Genomic DNA, 23259 nt, shown 5'->3' on the forward strand with positions numbered 1-23259 from the left:
AGGAGGTAAAGTACTCACAGAGGACTCCTTGTGTAGAATTTCAGACAGTTTCATTTGAAGATGTGGCTAAAATCAGCAAATACCGAATATCGGGAGGTAAAGTTATAGGAGGATATACGATTTCGTGGACCTACATAGACATATATTTTTCAGGGGGTAAAGTAGTCACGAAGATCTCCTTGTGTAGAGTTTCAGACAGTTACATCGAAAAATGTGCCTAAAATCATCAAAATACCAAATATAGAGAAGTTCCGTTGCTTTTCGATATCGTGCAAAATTTTAGCTCCTATCTCAACTCGTTTTGACTCTAGCGTGGTTATAACAGACGGATAGACAGACGGACGTGTGGACCGTCTTAGAATTTTACGCTGATCAAGAATATATACAGGGTGAGATAAAAAAATTGCAACAAAGTCAAACGCAATAATTTTTACATTTTTATTGAATGAAAGCAAAAAATGCCGGAAATAGCATCACATTTTAGAATAAGTTTAGATTTAATCGAATAGGTAACTTTTGACACGAATTATGGCCTTCGAAAGACCAATGAAACCATCACACGCTGCCCGAAACTTGCTCTGCGGTATTTTGGCCCATTCACGGCGAAGCACTTGCTTGAGGTGATCGACACTTTGGTATTTTTTAGTGCCAACCTTGCTTTCCAAAATACTCCAGACACAATAGTCCAACGAATTGGTATCCGGAGATGTTGGTGGCCATTGTGCGCTGGAAATGAAGCGAGAAGCCTCGTTTTGTAACCATTCTTGGGTGGCGCGTGCTGAGTGCGATGGTGCTGAGTCCTGTTGGAATGTCCAAGGTCTGCGGCCAAAATGTTTGCGTGCCCTAGGCGCTGAACCCCGGGAATGGTTACAAAATAAGGTGTCTCGCTTCATTTCCAGGGCACATGGCCACCAAAATCTCCGCATACCAATCAGTTGGACTATTGTGTCGGGAGGATTTTCGAAAGCAAGGTTGGCACTAAAAAATACCAAAGTGTCGATCACCTCAAGCGCTTGGAATGGGGCAAAATACCGCAGAGCAACATTCAAGCAGCGTGTGACGGTTCATTGGCCGTTTGAATGCCATAAATCGTACCAAAGGTGACCAATTCGAACAAATCTAAACTTATTCTAAAATTTGATGCTATTTCTGATATTTTTTGCTTTCATTCAATAAAATTTAAAAAATTGCAGTTTTTTATCTTATCGCATTTTTGAGACATTTCCTTAGGGACCAAAAAATAATTTTTTGAGGTGCTTGGGATATATAAACAATTTCTTTAAGGACCCAAAAATAGTGGATTTTAAGGAATTCTAGCGTTTAATTATTTACTAAAGAAGAACTTAAGTTATACCCAATCTTGTCGTAGCTAAAGCCTTCAAAAACTAAATATCGAGAGGAACGCCTATTTTCGGGATATACCAAATACCGGACATCTATTTTCACAATAATTGTTACTCGTATTATCAACATAATTTGGTTGGAAAATGAATTACCCTTTCTAAGCACATCTAGTACTTTCGGCTATGGATTTATAACAAAAAAATTAGATGATCATTTTAGACATGTGCTTCCTATCTCAAAAAGATATCTTTAAAGGACCACCTATTGAAAATATTGAATTATGAGAAATTTATTTTAAGGGCCAAAAATTATTTTTTTCCACATCCTGTGGATTTTTAGAAAATTTCTTTAAGGACCCCAAAAATAAATAAAAAACCAAAATAATTAATGTAATATCATTCAGAAAATAATACTGTTCAAAAATCTTAGCATTTTAAAAATATTTTCAAGGATCTCCCATCGTAAAGACTTCCAAAACAAAAATTTTGAATTTTAAGAACTTTTTTAAGTACCTCCCTACCGAAATTTGTGGACTGATGAGTAGATTCTTTCATGAACTTACTGATTATTTTATCAAATTTATAAGATTAAGAAAAGAATTCATGACCGCCTTTCAAAAATCGCAACTTTTTAAAAATATTTCTTTACAAAAAATTGTGTTTTTTAAAAAATATTGAGGACGTCTTGAATCGTAGATTTTTACAAATATTACAAGAACTTCCTACCGAAAATCATGAGTTTTTTAATCATCAAACGGAAGTTTTCTTTCCGTCTCATATTCGATACTATTTGTCTTCATCTATCTATCTATTTCTACTATATTATATTTCAATCTATTCGACTTAGCATAAAATCTCCTTTTTCTCTCAGGTCTTCACCATGCTGTTTCAATGGGCACCATCGATACAATAACCACAAATACCAAGCCAACTTGTTCCAGTCATTCTGATCGAAATTATGATTCTGAAGATGAAAATACGTATCGCCGTCGTCTGAGACATACCTCATCCACAGAATTGTATCCCAGGCCATCGCAGTATTCCAAGGGAGACATAAGAGAGCAGGTAAAAATCTATTTCCAATATTTGAACTTAAATCTAACTGAAATATATTTCCTTCAGTACTGCCTCACTGATCGCCAAGTTAATACCATCGATCGCTCACGGCGTGAACGCTTTTTTGGTTGCCTAAGTCGTCGTAGTACTCCGCAATCGTTTCTGGGCGGCTGTGTTGGTCGTCGCATACCCTCAGACGAGAATTTGGCACCCTACACACCGTTTTATAAATATTCACGTTATACGAAACAATTTCCTAATACTGCAACAACGTCGTCGTCTTCGAACACTGCTGACAACATGGATATGGAAAGTTCCTATTTTCGTAGACAACCAGCATCGATACTAAGTACTTCCAAAATGGTGGATGCATCCACGGATAATCGCCAGCACAGCAGTTGGATGGATCAGCAACAACAACAGCAACACCACCAATTTCAGCAGCACCACCTACAACAACAGCAGCAGCAGCAGCAGCAACAACAACAACATCAGCTGCAACAGCATCAGATGGCCCAGCATCCGGCATATGGGAATTATGATAATATCAGTTATATCAACGATAAAAGGTAGAAATTTTAAACATCCTCTAGATGGAGAGCAATAATTTCAGCTTTTAGGATTTTTTTAACAAAAAAATCGTGATTTTTAAGAATATCTCTCAAGGACAATCAGGCCATCAAATTAAAGAATATTTTTCAAGGACCATCAAGCCTATAAAAGTGGATTTTGTAAAAAATATTTTTGTAAGGACATGCAGACAACTAAACATGGACCAATAAACGTGAATTTTTAAGAACATTTTTTCAAGGACCTTCGGACCACCAAACGTGGATTTTTTAAAGAATATTTTCTCAATGACCTACCCCACAAAAAATGTGGATATTTTAAAGAATATTTTTTCAAGGACCTATCCCACAAAAAATGTGGATGTTTTGAAGAATGTTTTTTCAAGGACCTACCCCACAAAAAAGAAGATATTTTAAAGAATATTTTTTCAAGGACCATCCCAACAATAAACGTGGATTTTTAAAGAATATTTTTTCAAGGACCATCCCAACAATAAACGTGGAGTTTTAAAGAATATTTTTTCAAGGACCATCCCAACAATAAACGTGGAGTTTTAAAGAATTTAGGATCAAGGACCTCAAACCTCCTTCGATGGCTCTTGTCTTGCCTGAGAAATTAGCCTTAAAATTCTTTAAAAATCCAAGTTTATGGCTATCTGGAATATGGAAATTCCTTGAATTTTTTTTTAAGAAAATCCAAGTTTATGGCTTTGAATATCCTTGAAAAAATTCTTGAAAAAGTCCTTGAAAAAAATTCTTTAAAAATCCACGTTTCTGGCTTTGATAGTCCTTGAAAAAATTCTTGAAAAAGTCCTTGAAAAAAATTCTTTAAAAATCCACGTTTCTGGCTTTGATAGTCCTTGAAAAAAATTCTTTAAAAATCCACGTTTCTGGCTTTGATAGTCCTTGAAAAAAAATTCTTTAAAAATCCACGTTTCTGGCTTTGATAGTCCTTGAAAAAAATTCTTTAAAAATCCACGTTTCTGGCTTTGATAGTCCTTGAAAAAAATTCTTTAAAAATCCACGTTTCTGGCTTTGATAGTCCTTGAAAAAAACTCTTTAAAAATCCACGTTTCTGGCTTTGATAGTCCTTGAAAAAAAATTCTTTAAAAATCCACGTTTCTGGCTTTGATAGTCCTTGAAAAAATTCTTTAAAAAATTCACGTTTCTGGCTTTGATAGTCCTTGAAAAAAATTCTTAAAAAAATCCGTGTTTCTGGGTTTGATAGTCCTTGAAAAAAAAATTCTTTAAAAAATCCACGTTTGTTGCTTTAAAGGTCCTTGAAAAAAATTCTTTAAAAAATCTACGTTTCTGGCCTGGATAGTCCTTGAAAAAAATTCTTTAAAAAATCCACGTTTCTGGCTTTGATAGTCCTTGAAAAAAATTCTTTAAAAAATCCACGTTTCTGGCTTTGATAGTCCTTGAAAAAATTCTTTAAAAAATCCACGTTTCTGGCTTTGATAGTCCTTGAAAAAAATTCTTTAAAAAATCCACTTTTGTTGCTTTGAATGTCCTTAAAAAAAATTCTTTATAAAATCCACGTTTGTTGCTTTGAAGGTCCTTGAAAAAAAAAGCCTTTAAAAAATCCAAGTCCTTGAAAAAAACTCTTTAAAAAAATGCACTTTGTTGCTTTGACGGTCCTTGAAAAAAAAATCCTTTAAAAAATCCAAGTCCTTGAAAAAAACTCTTTAAAAAAATGCACTTTGTTGCTTTGACGGTCCTTGAAAAAAAAAAATCCTTTAAAAAATCCACGTTTCTGGCTTTGATAGTCCTTGAAAAAATTCTTTATAAAATCCACGTTTCTGGCTTTGATAGTCCTTGAAAAAATTCTTTAAAAAATCCACGTTTCTGGCTTTGATAGTCCTTGAAAAAATTCTTTAAAAAATCCAAGTTTCTGGCTTTGACAGTCCTTGAAAAAAAATTCTTTAAAAAATCCACGTTTCTGGCTTTGATAGTCCTTGAAAAAATTCTTTAAAAAATCCACGTTTCTGGCTTTGATAGTCCTTGAAAAAATTCTTTAAAAAATCCACGTTTCTGGCTTTGATAGTCCTTGAAAAAATTCTTTAAAAAATCCACGTTTCTGGCTTTGATAGTCCTTGAAAAAATTCTTTAAAAAATCCACGTTTCTGGCTTTGATAGTCCTTGAAAAAATTCTTTAAAAAATCCACGTTTCTGGCTTTGATAGTCCTTGAAAAAATTCTTTAAAAAATCCACGTTTCTAGCTTTGATGGTCCTTGAAAAAAATTCTTTAAAAATCCACGTTTCTAGCTTTGATGGTCCTTGAAAAAAATTCTTTAAAAAATTCTATGATGGTCCTTAAAAAAATTCTTTAAAATCCACGTTTCTAGCTTTGAAGGTCCTTGAAAAAAATTCTTTAAAAAATCCACGTTTCTGGCTTTGATAGTTCTTGAAAAAAATCCTTTAAAAATCCAAAAAAATTCTTTAAAAAATCTATGTTTGTTGCTTTAATAGTCCTCGAAATAAATTCTTTAAATCCTTGGAACAAATCCTTGAAAAAAAAATTCTGGATTTTTTTTAATATCTGCATTGTTGAGGACCGGAAACACCCCTTTATTGACTCGTTTGAGGGTTAAAATTTTCAATCCATATCTTTTATTGGTTTTTCCTAACTCTGATGTTATTTATCTCTTTCTTTATAGCTCATATCACTGCCCTTCCCATATGGGAGTTGGTGCTGGTCTGCAGCATCCTGGAGCCCTCAATACCCCCAGGTTTGGAGCGTCTATTTTGAATTCTTCGCAATTCTAAACTTGATCTTCTCTTTTCTCTTTCTCTCTTTCCACAGAACAAAACACGTTAGCTTTGCCCGTTCCCATACCCTCACCTCATTCGATGACTTCAATGTGGGCTTCCGGTCGTCGGGACGCATGAAATCGGCCCAGTCACAAGAACGCCTAATTGGTGGCAAAAAACCCTTGGGACCCAGTGGATCCTATTATGACACAATGCCTGTTTGTGCCGCCCCGCCACCGCCTATTACTGCCATAATGGGTTCGAACTCCACCATACATATGCTGCCAACGGCAACAGTTCCTGTCCACCAATTAGGTCACACACATCAACACTACCAGCCAGGTCATATGCAAGTGGCGGCGGCACCAACGCAGCCACCGCCCACAACATATTTGCCCGCCTATGTCACCGAACAACATGTCCAGACCCAGCAACCGACAGCGGTGCTAACAAATCGCCCAATCCTAGAAGACTTGTCCAGTATGAAAATGGCCTCAACGTGTCCACTGCAAAATCTGCCACCACCCAGTCCAGAGGTGATTGTGGTGGAGAAAAAGTTTCGCAATGCCATGAAGACGCAGGCCACTCAGACGGATGTTAGGAAAAATGAATTCGAACAAAGTTTGGCCTTGAGTCCAAGGACCATACATCGAGTCCGGGTGGTTTCGCAGGGAGCCCAAACGAATGGGCTGGCGAATGGAAAACCCCTGGCCAAGAGTCTCTCACAAATACCCTATGACAGTAAACGACATGAAGAGACCAGAGGCACCTCGCAGGCAGAACATGAACTGCTGCATCGCACCCAATCGGAGGAGCCACCCAAGTCCCCGCTGGAAAGTAGTTTCCCATACTACCAACCCCCACCTCCTCTCGAGTATGATACGAATCATGAGAAGTATATGTATCAAAAGAAAGATCTCAGCTCCATGTCAAAGGAGGACTCCTTTTCGTACGAAAGCAATAGTTTGCCTCGGCGAACCTGTGGCTATCGCCTGGACACCGATTTCCATAGCCTGCCCAGACGAGACATGCACAATGTCCAGGATGTGTGCAAACACATCACAGAATGTTCTGAGCTCATGGCAGATGGTTCCTCGGATTTCACCTCAGATCTACTACCACCACCCCAGGAATATTGTCTGGACGATGATGATTCGCTGGATATTACTCAGACCTATCCCAAGGAATACAAGGACTCAAGTCGGCGTAAATCCATGTTGGTTAGCATGGAACCACCCGATGATAGTCCCTTTCGCCGGGATGATATACGGCGTCAGTCCATGCCGGTCTATGTGAAAACGGAAAAACTTGTGGACCTGGATTATGTGGGCAAGGGATCGCGTCGCTTCAATCGCAAAGCTTTCCGTGACGATATGTCCGATGAAAAAGAAATTATCATCGATTTTAAACCCTACATCAAAAACGATCTGCAGTCCAAGACTTTGAAGAGGAAATTCCTCAAGAAACACGAGCAGCAGGAGGCCAAACTTGCGCCCAAGGAACTTCCTGAACCCTATGATTCCATATCAGCTGAGAGTGATCATAGCGATCAGGATCCACGACAAGATCCTGTTTATGAAAATTTACAGGCCTGCGGCTGTGTGGCCATTGCCGCGAATGTTCCGGAGGCTGAGTACAGCGAGCAGGAACATGAAGAGAAGGATGAAAAGGGTTCAGGAATTTCTGCACCGCCCAGTCCGCTGCGCGAGGAGGCCATTGGTCATGCTTCTACCTATCCGTCATCGGATTCATTGGCTAATGATGTCACAAGAGATCATTCGGATGGTCATTGGAATGAATCGGAGGTGACCGTGCTTATGGCAGAGCAAAGATCCGAGGCCTCGTACAATTTGAATCTGCTGCTAACGCCATCAACGAAGCGGAAACATTTGTTGTTGCAGCATCAGCAACGCAGTTCCGTGGACACGGATGCCTTGGATTTTGAGGAACAGTTTACGGATCAAAGTCCCACCTATAGTCAAACGGGTTCAGTGAGTATGAAATCGTCTAGGTCTCCGGCAACACCACAAAATGAGAGGGACATCATTGCCAAACCCTATGACAGGGGTAATCAACCCAAACTGATATCCCCCTCCATTGAAATAACACCCATTTTGGGGCAGACTGGCCCTCCACCTGCCAAGCCTCCGGGCAAGGCGTTGCTGGCATCGCCCAGGAAAACTATTGCCATTTCACCGCCAAAGGAGCAAAGGAGGTAATGTCAATATCTCACAAATTTTCTGAGATTGATGATATATTCCCCTTTGTTTTAGGTTATCCGACATTTCCGTGGGCGTTTCTTCGCTGACCGACAACTTGAAGGGCTTTGACAACTCCGAATGCAGTACCAATACCAACACCGAGGACTATGCCACCTGTACCGACACCTCCCGACGCACGCCAGGTATGAGGACTACCTTAACCACAACCACTACTACGACAAGCTCATCATCAACAACACAAGTACCAGGTTTGAATCAACAAACTGTCGTTATGTAAATGTTTAGACTCTAGAAAGAGAGTGAGAGAATATAGCACGTCCTGTTTGTATGATGATTTCCGTTACGTTTAGTTTAGATACTTGTGTGTATGTGTGTTTCTTTGTGTTCCAATTTTTTGGGCCCTTCCCAGAATGGAAATGTCAATAATAGTTTTTTATTTATTCTTTTTATTTTTTTAAGAGTATGAGGACTCTATTTTATTTTTATTCGAAAGATTACCCTCCTAAGCCATTTTTAAAGTGGTGAATTATTTAACTCATATATATCGCTCCATTAGATCTTCGCTTCAAATTTATCTAAGTTCCATTTATAAAATCCATTTTAAAATACCCTGGATAAATATTTTAAATATATTTAATCCAATATTGTGGGGTAAACACGCCTAGAATTAGTTTAAAAAAAAAAGTATTCAAGAAATCTACACTAAATCCAAGATTTTACTGATAATAGTTCTTGAAAAAATATTCAAGGTCAAGATCAGTGGTCTAAAACCCATCAAAAAATTCTAAAAATCCATAAAATATATTTTGCAGGAGTAATATTAAAAATTCGTAATAGAATAGCATTCTTAACATACCTAATATTATAATCCTGTGAACTCAAAAACTATTTTGTCTCTTAACAAACAATATAGTCCTTAAAAAAATCTAAAAGCAAATCCCGAATAACAATTTGTATACAGTCTGTCAAAAATGTTTTTTCAAAAATCTGCGAAGGCCCTTTAAAATATATTCATGAAAAATCCATGGCACCTTTTATTTTTCAAAATTTAAGAAATACCTTTTTGTGGTCCTGCCATCAAAATTTTTAAAGTTCCAGGATTATACCTTGGAAAAAAACATCAATATCCTTTAAAAGTACCCAGGCTCTATTGATCCTTATTCAATTCTATTAAAAAAAGTAATATTCTCAAAAACTTCACGAAAAATTATTTAAAAAAATCCCAAATGGTCCATGAAAAAATGTTAATAACAAATTATTGAAATACCAAATACTCAGACCTTCTGCCACCAGAGGTAAAACCTTTTACGAACTCTAAATACAAAATTTGTAACCATTTCGTAGAAATAATTGGCTGGAATCATAAAAATACTGAATTTCGGAAGAAACCGTTAGATGAGGGCTAAACTTTCAAAAAAAAAAAAAAAAAATCAACTAAAAAATCCACTGTTCTTGGTCTTTTTTGAAAAAATACAATGAAAAAAACAAAACAAAATTGACCTTAAACAAGTTTAAAGACATTACGTTCGGCAGGGCCGAACTTTTAATACCCTCCAACTTTTTATATAAAATATCTGAAATCACTTTAAACTACAAATGCCAGTAAGGCCGTTTGGATAATGCTGTTAAACTTTTCAAAAAAGCGGTCTCACCCGTTGTATGGGGGCCATACCAACACGGGAACCTCTATAGACAATTTAATACTTCTAGGATTGTCATCTTCCAAATCTTCTTAAATACCAAATTTGAAACCATTGCGTGGGTAAATCCCTGAAAAAATGTGTGGCGAAAATAATCAAAACAAGTTAAAAAGCAGTAAGTTCGGCCGGGCCAAACTTTTCAAAAAAATAAAATCCCTTGAAAATTCTGTTAAAATCTTTAAAATACTTAATATTGGAAGGTGCCGATATATGGGGGGATATACGATATTATACTCACAAGGAACTCCTTGTGTGGATTTTCATATAATTCCATTGGGAAATGTGGCTAAAATCATCAAAATACCGAATGACGGAGGGTACCGTTATATGGGGGATATACGATATCGTGGACCGATATAGCCCACCTCCGAACTTGACCTGCCGGCAGACAAAATAGATTTCTGTGCAAAATTTTAGCTTCCTATCTTAATTCGTTTAGACTGTAACGTGATTACAACAGACGGACGGACAGAGCTAAGAAATTTAGAATTTTACGCTGATCAAAAATATATATACTTTGTTCGGTCTAAAATGAATATTTCGATGAGTTACAAACGGAATGACGAACTTAATATACCCTCCATACTATGTATGGTGGAGGGTATAAATAGGTATATGGCCGTTATATGGCGGCTATACCAAATGTGGACCGATTGACCTCATTTTCAATCCCAACCATCCCAGACACAATTCAAATTGTTCTGCCAAATTTTGAAAATATATATATTTAAGAAAATCCATGATCATGTCTTTAAAAATACTTTTTTTTTAAAAAATTGCCCCCAATTATTCCCCAGTTGATTCTGATGAAAAAAATCTTCAAGAATCCACGAGTGCTGGTCCTTTGAAAGGCACTTAAAACAACTATGATTGATCCTGCAATTTTTTTTTAAATATAAATTTAGTCCATGATTGGTCTAAAAAATCTTTAAAAACTTCAAATTTTGTGCTGGAAAAATATTAAAAAACAAGAAAGCAGGGCCGTTCATGTGATACCCTACAACACTACAATACGTTCGAAGCTTCCTTATCCATCCATTTTGATGTTGGCCCTAGGTTTTTGATCCTAGGGTATTTAAACAATTTCGCACGAAAGTTGTGTTCAATTTTACCTCTAAACATATTCCAATGGCCATCCAAAATTCAAAACTTTTTCCCTGTCCTTAACGCTCTCCTCAAGCAAAATTACGTGTCGATTGGTTTCAAATGTGACCTTTACAGCGACTGCAAAATCTAACTTTTTCAATTAATTTGAAATCCTAAATTACACCTAAAAAAGGCTTTAATTCTAACCCTAACCCTACCTCCATGCAAAATTTCGTGAAGATCGGGCGATAATTGCGACATATGTATAATACCCTTAAACGTAGTATTGCGGGGTGTAGATAAACTTCAGAAAATTTTCAACTCAAAATTGTAACTCAAATTGAAAAAATCGCATGTGATAAAAAATATGACAAAAATTAAAAAAAAAAAAATGTAACAAAAAATATTCACTTTTTTTATTGTCAAATTTTTCTGGTAACAGACAAATGCAAATTAATGAGAATTGTAAAAATCAGTTCAGCGGTTCTTGACTTATAAGCAGAATAATTCAGATCGATTTCTTTTACATATATATTGTACCTATTTTGCTATATATCCAATATATTGGCTAACAGCATCACTGTTATGGTCATAAGTGACCTTCTAATGTATTTGTGGTTTCGCCGGGATTAAAAATATTCGCGGTTTAGTGGAATTTTTCGTATTCGTTACATACGATGACCGCCCAAATTGGTAGGCTTCTGTTCCTGTAGAGCAAGAGGAAAATCAGGACATATTTCTGTTTTTGGTCAATTCCAACCCCAAAATATTTTGCGATCCTCTCAAAAAACAATAGGCTTCTATTCTAACTCTAACCCCACCTTAGTTTTAAATTTCGTGAAGATCGGACCATAATTGCGATCTGTAGCGTCATTAGTAAGTTAATAAGTAATTTAGTAAGTTAAAAGTCCACCATTTGTCCTTGACAAATTATTTTCAAAGTTCTCAAAAAAAAAAAATAAAATAAAATAAAAAAATCATTCCACAAAGTTATCAAGTCCTTCAACAATACTTCAATAAAATTCTCTGCTAGGACTTTAAAAATATTCTAAGAAAAGCTAAAAAGCCTAAAAAATAATTTGAAACAACCACGTTAAAAAATGCATGAATTAACCTCACTAAAAGCTCATTCCTTAAAAATGCTCCAAGATAAACTTATGGCAGACTTTAGTTTCTAAAAACTATTTTAGTTTCTAAAAAAACTAGTTTTAAAAATTCAATTACCATAGCTGCCACTGTCCTTGAAAAAAACGTTGGGAAAAAGAAATTATAGATTTTAAAAAGTCCACAATCGTCCTTCGTAGAAAATAGATTTATAAACATCCATACCTCCCGCAATCCATGAAAAATATTTTTAAAAATTCCTCGTTTTTAAAATACTTGCGATTATACCTCATATAGTCCTTAAAAAGGGTTCTATTTAATCTAAGATAATACTTCCATAAAAGCCCTTAAATATTATTTTTTAAAAACTTGCAATTGTGCCTCCCATAGCCCGTAAATATATTTTAAAAATATAAATGATTATTGCTCCCAAATTCCTTAAAAACATATTTAAAAAATCCAAAATTATAGTCCTTAAAAAATATTAAAAAAAACCTCGGATACACCTCCATAGTCATATCTTCTACAGTTCTTGAACGAATACTATCGAATATCCACTATTAAAGTTTCTGTAGTCCTCAAGAAATATTCTAGCAACCCAAGATTATATCTCCTATATTTCTTGAACAAATATTTTTACAAAAATCCAGGACTACCATGGGAGCTGGTCCACGAAAAAATATTTTTACATAATTCGCAATTATAGATCCTTTAGTCCTTTAAAAAAAAAAGTTAAAAATCCATGATTCCAGCTATAGTCCTTTAAAATATATTTTCTGTAGAGATATGTACGATTATAGCATCTCTGGACCTTGAAAAATCTGTTGAATAATATTTTGGTTTTTCTTTAGTCATTAAAAATATATTTGTAAATAATCCAAATTTATATGACAAATTTTGACCTTTGAAACCAATTCTTAGAAAAATCATGACTTTGGCTTCTATTGGCCTTCAAAAATTTCCATTAGAAATTTAAATTGAAATATCTGCTGGTCCTTAAAAAAAAAAACAACATCCTTAAATTGCAATGAAAATTAAAAAAAAACAGATAAGACCCTCCTGGTCTTGAAATATATTTAAAATATGCAAAATTATTGCAATATTATTAAAAACCCATTATTGAGATCCTGTTCATGTTTGAGAAAAACATTTTTAAAAAGTTCACATTAATCCTTGAAACATGTTAAAAAATCATGATTGTAACCAAAACAATTCCCTTACTCCTAAAAAAATTAATCCGATAGTTCTTAAACATAATTTTTAAAAATTCCTTATTAGGTCCTTAAAAACATTTTCATAAAAATCCAGGATTTCATTTCTTTTGGGACCTAATATGGGCTCTAAAATTACAAGTTGATTAGACTAATAGTCCATGAAAAAAATATTTTTCAAAGTTTGACTGTTTCATAGCAGATCTTAGGAGTCTCCAGATACCATCAAAAAACTCGTAAATCAAATCAAAAACAAATTTTACAACTTAGTATAGACCATAGTAGATGGTGTTCGATGTTGTTGTTTGATGCTTGATGTATGATGATGCTTTGCGTATGCAACTAACTACCTGCTTGGAATGTCCTGTGTTTTTTATTCCTTATCCTTTGATGTTGAAAACCAAACAAAAATTGGTTAACCGGATTAATTAAATATCTCCCCCCCTTACAGCTTCCACTCAATCTTCCCAAATGGATAAGACCCATGGTGAATCTTCATTTGAGAGTGCTTCTTCTCTGTACTCATCCAAAGGAGAAATGATCTCAGAAGATATTATCCAACCCGAAGAGGAGTATCGGCGAGAATCTAAAACCCATTTAGATTTGACATTGAATTTACCCTCTCCCATCCAGGCGGGAGAGATTGCCAAGAAATCACCTTCACATTCAGTGAGCAGTACCTCATCGGGTAGCTATAATGTGGGTGTTGTTGGCGATGGCGATGAAGGAGGTAAAACACCGGAAGGGGAAAAGCCGGTTGTGCCCATGAAAAAGGAAAGCACTTCACCACTGGGCCAAAGGGTGGCGGAGTTGGCACGCAAGAAAATCGAATCCATATCAGATGATGAACGCAGCGATGTACGTTACTCCTCCTCCGGATACTATGAAAGTCCCCAGGATGATGAGTATCAGAAGTTGAAGTCAAGACGTCATCGCCAGGAGGAGGAGCGTAAGCGGCGAAAGACCTCAATGAAAATCGATATTGAAAAGGAGAATATGAGAGCACTTACGAGTCCCATAAAGAGGGATGTTCACAAGAAATCTCCCGAAAGGATAAAGGCCTCGTCCGCCTTGGCCGAGTCTACGAGTCCTGTTAAACTAAAACGTTTCCGTCCGAAGATACGTCGTCAACTGCGACGGTCTTCACGTGATGAAAGTGCCACACGAGCCACACGCAAGACCAGCAATGCGGCGACTTTGTCACCCCAACAGATAATGGGCAGTGCTGAGAAGCTGCTAGATGCAAGCATTATGTCTCCCAAGCCCCCGGCCACACCCAGCCATATGGTTACCAGTATGGAACCAGATCTACCCATACCAGCCCCTCGCATAGGCAAGGAAGCTGCAGTGGCACCACTGTCGTCGGCCACTGCATTAACTTCCACAAAGGCTCCAACCTCGCTATCACCTGCATATGTAAAATCCGCCTCGGAAACATGTCAATTAAAAGCCAAATCCATTGAGTCCCTAAATCGTTCGGTTTCGCCCGGTTCCGATTCGGTATTTTACAGTGAAGCTGATGGCAATCATGCCGACCAGCACAGTGGCCATTGCTCGCACTGTGGCAAGGAGGTTGACGATCCCACTGTGGTCTGTGGCGATTCGGTGGAATCATTACCCTACATAGACAACGAACCGGATATTGTTAAGCCACCGTCCGATTTTGCCGATTCGCCAGTGACCAATAAGACACCGCAGCGTTTGTACAAGAAAATGGATAAACGTTTCAGGTCCGAGGAGCGATATCACCTCGAGAGGGGTCGTCACTATAAGACACGAAAGGAGAATATTCGAGCGAAGGTAAGGAGGAAGGTCACTCCCATCAAAAATTAGGAGGTATTTATTTATTTTCTCATTTTAGAGCGAAGAACGCAACCAGGAATGCAATAAAAAGACCACACCCATTCTACGCCCAGCCGGTTCCAGTCCCTGCATACTGCCAGAAATTACCAGCGAAACCAAACAGCAGACCATTTACATTGGCCACTATGATTGTGCCCGCTATGCTAGGCTGACCGATTCGGATATATGGGCCCAATTGGATCATCAGAGTCTGGGTAGGCCAACAAAATTGAAAAACTTACCCCAAAAATGTCTCAAAAATAAATTATGATTTCCTCCCCAACTAGAACGCAGTCGCGGTCGCCGCTCCTCAACCGATTCGGAGAAAAGCTTCTACACCAAATACCAGGTGATACTGCATCGCCTTGTACAGAGACGTTGCACTTTGGAGATGTATCATCGCCAAAAAAATGATACATTTGGTAAGTTTTTCTTTCTCTCTTTTTCTTCGCCGACTATTTTGGCCGGCCATGCGAGCCCATACCCCATAGTTCATTGATATTCATTGACACGCAGTTCAGCTATGCTTGGCATGTAGCGGATGTACCAACAGCTCGTCTCGTGCCGCTCTGTGTTATGATAAATGTGACGACGATGGCTGCCGTGGCTATGCTTCCACATCGAGTGTGAGTGTGCGTGTGTGTGTGTGCGTGGAAGGGCCAGCTAAGGGACCACATTTTGTTTAGATACCCGGTATTTTTGACGCGTGTTTCTAATTTTGGAACATTAGCTAGATTCGCATCGCACTGACCGTTCTGTAAACAAACATTTTGAACAGCACAAGTGAGTGGTGCACAATGGGTTAGGTTGAGAGAAATTCGATTGTGGGAGAAAGAGGGGAAAGTGAAACAAATATAAAAACGAGGCAGGGACGTTGAGAGAAGAGAATCATATATTCTTGAAATCATGGGAGCGACAGAAGGCATTCATTTCAGAGGAGGGCCACTTCACTATAGAAGACAGTTTGAAACTCTCCTATACAAAAATCGCCAGAAGATGATCCTGAAGATCTTTTGACTACAGAAACTCTTTGGAAGGTCAGAAAGTCATCTAGGAAACCATTAGAGGTCTGCAGGAGATCGTTAGAATGTATTCAACCTGTAAAAGATAGTTAGAGGGTCTTCTGTCTATAACAGGCAGTCAGGGGGTCTTCTGTCTATAAAAGGCCGGTAGAGGATGTCCTATCTACAGGAGACCGTCAGAGGGTCATCTGTCAATTGAAGACATTCAGAGGGTCATATGTCAATATAAGACTCTCAGAGGGACATCAGGGGATCTTTTCGTCCGTGGAATACCTTCAGAGGGTATTCTGTTAATAGAATAAAGTCAGGACGTCTTCAACAAATAGAAGGCCGCCAGAGGGTCTTTTATCTATAGAAGGCCGTCAGCGAGTGTTCTCTCTAAAGAAAACCGTCAGAAGGTCTTCTCTCTTTAAAAGACCGTTATAGAGTCTTCTGACTATGGAAGACCGTCAGAGGGTCTTCTGTCTGCAAAAGATCGTCAGGGGGTTTTCTATTGACAAAAGCCCGTCAAATGGTCTTCTATAGACAGAAACCCCTCAAAACCCTTCAGAAGTCCTTCGGAAAGTCTCTTATAGGGATAAGCGCTTCATAAAGTCTTCTATAGGAAGTAGCCTTTCAGAAGTTCTTCTAAAGACAGAAGTCCTTCGGAAGGTCTCTCATAGACAGAAGGCCTTCAGTCTATATACAGAAGTCCTTTAGAAGGTCGACTACGGACAAAAGTCCTTCAGAAGATCTTCAATAGAGAGAAGAGTCTCTTATAGGGAGAAGTCCTTTAGAAAGTCTTCCACATACAGAAACCATTGAGCAGGTCGTTTATGGCGATGAGTCCTTCAGAAGGACTTTCAGAATATCCTCTATGGACAAAAGCCCTTTAGAAGGTCTTCTGTGGCCAAAAGCACTCCAAAAGGCAAAGACCCTTTAGAAAGTCTACTATAGGCAGAAATGCTTCAAAATGTCGTATATGAGACTTTCTGGAGGGCTTTAGAAAGACTTTCACATACAGAAACCATTCAGCAGGTCGTTTATGACCATGAGTCCTTCAGAAGGACTTTCAAAATATCTTCTATGGACAAAAGCCCTATAGAATGTCTTTTGTAGCCAGAAGCACTCCAGAAGGCAGAATCCCTTTAGAAAGTCTGCTATAGGCAAATATTCTTCAGAATGTCGTCTATGGTCATAAGTCCTACAGAAGGACTTTCAAAGATAGAAGCCCTTTAGAAAAATTTAAATGGAGAGAAGCCCTTCTAAAGGTGTTTTGTGAATAGAGGACCTTCAGAAGGTATTTTATACCCAGGAGCGCTTCCGAAGGTATTCAACAGACAGGAGCCCTTTCAGAAGGGTTCTATTGTCCGAAGAACTTCAGAAGGTCTTCAGATGGTTTCCTATAGACAACATCCCTGGATAAGGTCTATCTACAGAAGTCCTTTAGAAGGTCGACTACGGATGAAAGTCCTTCAGAAGATATCCAATAGAGAGAAGCCCTCCAGAAGGTCTCTTATAGGGAGAAGTCCTTTAGAAAGTCTTCCACATACAGAAACCATTCAGCAGGTCGTTTATAACCATGAGTCCTTCAGAAGGACTTTCAAAAAATCTTCTATGGACAAAAGCCCTTTAGAAGGTCTTTTGCAGCCAGAAGCACTCCAGAAGGCAGAATACCTTTAGAAAGTCTGCTATAGGCAAATATTCTTCAAAATGTCGTTTATGGCCATAAGTCCTACAGAAGGACTTTCATAGACAGAAGCCCTACAGAAGAATTTATATATGGAGAAGGCCTTCTAAAGGTCTTTTGTGAATAGAGGAAGAAGGTATTTTATACCCAGGAGCGCTTCAGAAGGTATTCAATAGAGGGGAGCCCTTTCAGAAGGATCCTAAGGTCCAAAGCACTTCAGAAGGTCTTCTATAGGCAGAAGCTCTTTAGGAGGTCTTCTGTGGAGAGAAGCCTTTCAGAAGGCCTTCTATGGACAGAGGACCTTCAGAAGGTCTTTTATAGACGGAAGTCCTTCAGAAGGTCTTCTATAAACAGAATCTATCCTCTTCTCTAGGCAGAAGGTCTTCTATGGAATAAAAACTCCTTCAAAAGATCTCCTATATATAGAAGCCCTTCGGCAGGTATCTTACAGAGAGAAGCCCTTCGGATGGTCTTGTATGGCCCGAAGCACTTCAGAAGGTTTTATAGGGTCTTTTATAGAAAATTGTCTTTTATAGAAAAAAAACCCTTCAGAACGTCTTCTATGGCCCGAAGCACTTCTTCTATGGCATACGAAGTAGGTTTCCTATGATCTGAAGGTCTTCTCTGCCAAGAAGCCCCTCAGCAGGGCTTTCAATGGCTAGAAGTTTTTAGAAGGTCTTCTGTAGTAAAAGCCCTTCAGAAGGTCTTTAATGTTCAGAAACCGTCAGTCCACAAATTTTGGATTTTAATTATATTTCACAAGGAACACCAGACCAATAATCGTGGATCATTTAACTATAAAACATTCGGTCTTTTATTTTTTTTTATTTATTTCCGCCACTGTGCCATGTGACAACAAAGTACCATTGACCGCCAAAAAGACTAGAGGAGAGTACTCGCTTGTGGTCTCGTTCGCCGTGTGTCTCTCTGCCCGTTGTTGTACAACACAAAACTTTGGCAGTAATAGTCCATTATTTATTTATTTCATTCGATGGCTAATGGGGGGATATCGGATGGGCGGGGGGCAGGGTGGTGTTGTTGGCTTCTATTTTTTTCGGCACCGCTTTTTTATTTGCCGATAAGTGCGTTCGTTATAAAAAAAATAAAACGCTGAGAACTTTATGGTACTCTGGCAAAGCGAATTAGATTTTGTTTGCAAAACTGTTTTGAGTTCATTCGGAATTTAGTCATCACCAAACTTACACATGGGATACAACGCCGGGCAGGAGACACTTTTCTGCCAGTATTTGATTTCTGCACAGCTATTTGAGAAGACGTGAAGTTATTTTTGATAAAAAAAACAAGCACCTGCTGTCGATTGCTAATCTAATTGGATTGAGAATTATATTGAATTAGAAGAAAATAGAAGCACATAATTGAAACAGATTTAGAAACCCCGAAACACAAAAAAGTGAAACATTGACCAGAAACTGAAAGTGAACTTTGCGTGACTTTGCCGCTTGTGGCATAAATAAAGAAGCGGCATTCGAATTTGTGATTGGGAACAGCAACAAATATAGCAACATGTTGGGTGCGTAATCGAAAGAAAAAGTACCCCTCCCTCTCTCGTTTTTGGCTGGGATTTTGCGGGTGTGCGTTCTATTTCTGAATGAAATCCCCCTAAAAAATCGACACACACTCGCACTTATATTCCAAAGTTTGGGGAGGGCGAAAAATAACAAAACAACAATAAAATATTAACAAAATCTTGACCTACGTTCTTCTAGAATTGATAACATCGAATTCGGCACAAGACTCTCTGAGGCGGCGTCTGGAGGAAATTTTAAAATTAATGCTGTTGGTATGGGCTCGTGAAGGTCATGTCTTGTCGAAATTAACAAACGGCGAATATGGTAGCTAAATAAAAACAATTTCCTTGTATTTTTTTTTCTTAATAATCCAATAATTAATAAAACAGTGGAACAGAGGCAAGAGGAACAGGTTATTAAAATTCTCAAATTCGAAGAAAAAATTCAAAATATTAAAAAAAAAAATAAAATAAAATTTTTTGAAAAAAATAAAATTTTGGAATTTGGAAAATTTAATGTTTATTTTATTTTTCTTCAAATTTGAGATTTTATATTTTTGTTTGTTCCTTATAGCCTGGTTCACCTGTATCTATTTTTTTAACAAAATAATTTCACTCCCTATTCTCCCAACCCTTCCAGGTGTCGATAAAACCGTTGTGGTCAAATCGGATTCGGGAGAATTTGGTTTCCGCATTCACGGCTCCAAACCTGTTGTCGTGGCCGCCATTGAACCTGACACCCCAGCAGAAAGTTCCGGCCTCGAGGTGGGCGACATAATCATATCAGTAAATGGTGTTAAAGTTTTGGATAAACATCACACAGAAGTGGTGAAAATTGCCCATGATGGTTGTGAAAAACTTGAACTGGAAGTGGCCCGCACTCTGGGCGTCCTAATGAACGAACAACAGGAACCGCCCATTCAGGTCATCTACAGTGGTTATCTGTGGCGTCAAAGTGGCCAGGCCAAGGGTTCGCCCAACGCCAAAAAATGGGTCCAGCGTTGGTTTGTACTGCGTTCGGATAACTGTTTATACTACTACAAGACTGAAGAGGTGAGTTGGATAGGAATTTTGAAAATCCACATATAAGTATATATAAATATAAAGTCCTCTATAGACAGAAGTCCTTCAGAAGGCCTTCTATAGGCTGAAGCCCTTTAGAAGGTCTTCTGTAGACAGAAACCTTTTAAAAGGTCTTCTGCGACCAGAAGTCCTTTAAAAGGCTTTCTGTGACCAGAATCCCTTAAAAGGCCTTCTGTGACCAGAAGCCCATTAAAAGGTCATCTGTGACCAACAGCCCTTTAAAAGGTCTTCTATGGACATAGATCCTTCAGAAGGTCTTCCATGGAAAGAAGCCCTTCAGAAGGTCTTCTATGGATAGAGACCCTTCTGAGAATCTTCAATGAACAGAAGCATTACAGAAGATCTTCTATGGACAGAAGACGGAGAGAAGCCTTTCAGAGGGTCTTCTATGAGCAGAAGCCCTTCAGAAGGTATTTTATGAATAGAGACACCTTCAGAGAATCTTCTATGGGCAGAAACCCTTCAGAGAATTTATTACCGACAGAAGCCCTTCAGAAGGTCTCGTTTTGAACAGATCCCTTCTGAAGGGCTTTTGTGCACAAGAAGGCCTATAGAAGATCGCCTTCTGGACAAAATTCCTTCAGAAAATTGTTTTCTGGGCAGAAGCCCTTCAGGAGCTCTTCTATACACAACAGTCCTGCAGAAGGTCTGGTCTAGACAAAAGTCCTTCAGGAGGTCTTCTATGACCAGGAGCTCTTCAGAAAGTCTTCTATGGCCAAAAACCCTTCAAAACTTCTTTTATGGGTGGAATCTCTTCAGAAGGTCTTCTATGGACGGAAGTTCTTCAGAAGGTCTTCTAGAGGGTCTTTCATAGGCATGAAGCCCTTCAAAGAGTCTTCTAAGGCCATGAAGCTCTTCAGAAGGTCTTCTATAACCAAAAACCGAAGCTCTTTTATAGATCGAAGTTCTTCAGAAAGTTTACTATGGCCAGAAGCCATTTAGAAGGTCTACTATGGCAAAAAGTTTTTCCTTGGACAGAAGCTCTTCTGAAGGTTTTTCTATAGACAGAAGCTCCTCAGAAATTCTTTTATAGAAAAACCACTTCAAAATGTCTTCTATGACCAGAAGCTATCAGGTCACCAATCGTATTTTTTATGGAAAATTTTTTCAACGACCATCAGACCAATAAACGAGGACTTTGGAAGAATATTTTTCCAAGGACCATTTTAACAACAAACTTAGATTTTCTGAAGAATATTTCTCTCTCAGACTAGTAAGAGGTTTTAATTTTTGTAAAGGCTATCAGGCCAAAAGTGAATCTTTCTTTATAAAATTGTGAGTTTTTTCATTATATCTCTCCAAGCCCTAAAAGATCACTATATAGCACTATTTTCCAAAAAGGTTATACATAGGTATGAGTATTTGTAAGTTTTTTTTTTTCAAAAATCATAAGACTTCTAATCTTGGATTTCTAGGAGCATTTTTTGCAAGGACCATAAGACCAAAGGTCGTAAATTTTTCAAGCAAGACCACTTTCACAATCTTGTCTTTTTTAAGAAAAAATTATCAATTTTTATTATGTCTATTCATGATATAACATTTCCCTTTCTCTTCCTCCAGGACACACAGCCAGTTGGAGCAATGATCATGGCCAAGCACACAGTCGAGCCATGCCCCGCCAAAGTCGGTAGACCCAATGCATTTAAAATAGATTCGGGTGAGGGTATACCCATGTATGTGGCCGGGGATAATGAAGAGATTACAAATCGTTGGGTAAATATTTTGAAGAAGGCAGTGGCCCAGGAGAATTCATGGTTGGATAAGAGGTAATGTTTCCTACTATACTTTACATATTCTATGAAATAATTTTGAATTTAAAATTTTTATTTACCAGTGCCCGCAATTTGTACAAACAACCCAGCAATATACAACGTCCCGACTGTTTTGGCTATTTGATGAAATTGGGCTCGAAATGGTGCGGCTGGTCGAAACGTTACTGCGTCCTGAAAGATGCCTGTTTGTATTTCTTTCAGGACGGCATATCGAAATCAGCTTTGGGTTTGTAATTTTTAAAAATTTTTGAAGCAACATTGTTTAATTTTTAAGTGTCTTACCTGCAGGTATGGTCTGCCTTCATGGCTACAAGGTCTCATCAATGTCAGCTGCTGCATCGGGCAAAAAATATTCCTTTGAAATTATACCACCTGAACCGAAATTGAGACATTACTATTTTTATACCGAATCTGAAATGGAGAAAAAGAGGTGAGAAAAAAATAATTATGATTTGATTTATAAATAAGTTTTCTAAATATTATGATATCCGGACTTTTATAAAATTTATTTTAGATATTTTTTGTAGATTTTTGAACAGTCGTCTACAAACCGGAAAAATATGTTACTTTTAAAATTAGGATGCTATATTTGTACAATTTTTTTAGGTAGGATCTCTCTTAAATCGTTAACTGATTTTACGACTTAGTTTTTTTATACCCTCCACCATACTATGGAGGGTATATTACCTCGAAAAACTCATATCAGACCCAACAAAGTATATATATTCTTGATCAGCGTAAAATTCTAAGTCGATTTAGCGATGTCCGTCTGTCTGTCTGTCCGTCTGTCTGTCTGTCCGTCTGTCTGTTGTAATCACGCTATCTTTCGAATGAATTGAGATAGATGGCTAAAATTTTGCACACATGTTTATTTTTCCAGTAGGCAGGTTAAGTTTGTAAATGGGCCATGTAGGTCCACGTTTTCATATAGCCCCCATATAACGGTACCTCCCTATATTCGGTATTTTCATGATTTTAGCGACATTATTCGCGGGAATTGTTTCAAATTTGGCATTTGAAGTTCAAAATGGATACTACACCCTAAGACGGACAATTGTCTGTGCAGGTCCACGTCTTCGTATAGGCCCCATATACCAGTACCTCCCTATATTCGGTATTTTGACGAGTTTAGGTACAATACTCACCGAAGTTGTTTGAAATGTCGTATTTGAAGTTCGTGATGGATACTACAGAATATGACAAAAAATTGTCTTCGCAAGTTCAGGCCTTCGCACAGCTCCGATATAACGGTACCTCCCTATGTTCTATACTTTGATGATTACATTACATTACATTAT

At 37.8% G+C, this 23259-nt stretch overlaps 1 protein-coding gene across 1 annotated transcript in view; it reads left to right on the forward strand.

The window, feature by feature from the left end:
- Positions 1–23259, forward strand: part of LOC101894127 (uncharacterized) — a 42457-nt gene that overhangs the window by 15024 nt on the left and 4174 nt on the right. Inside the window, 13 exon segments of the mRNA XM_059121137.1 lie at positions 2215–2408; positions 2466–2968; positions 5629–5700; positions 5775–7937; positions 7996–8126; positions 13497–14845; positions 14907–15102; positions 15175–15309; positions 19237–19431; positions 19747–20159; positions 21750–21955; positions 22024–22187; positions 22250–22391. Coding sequence (XP_058977120.1) covers positions 2215–2408; positions 2466–2968; positions 5629–5700; positions 5775–7937; positions 7996–8126; positions 13497–14845; positions 14907–15102; positions 15175–15309; positions 19237–19431; positions 19747–20159; positions 21750–21955; positions 22024–22187; positions 22250–22391 — 5863 coding nt within the window.

The sequence above is a fragment of the Musca domestica genome, unplaced genomic scaffold (genome assembly GCF_030504385.1).
Source record: "Musca domestica strain aabys unplaced genomic scaffold, Musca_domestica.polishedcontigs.V.1.1 19, whole genome shotgun sequence".
Taxonomy (NCBI): Eukaryota; Metazoa; Arthropoda; class Insecta; order Diptera; family Muscidae; genus Musca; species Musca domestica.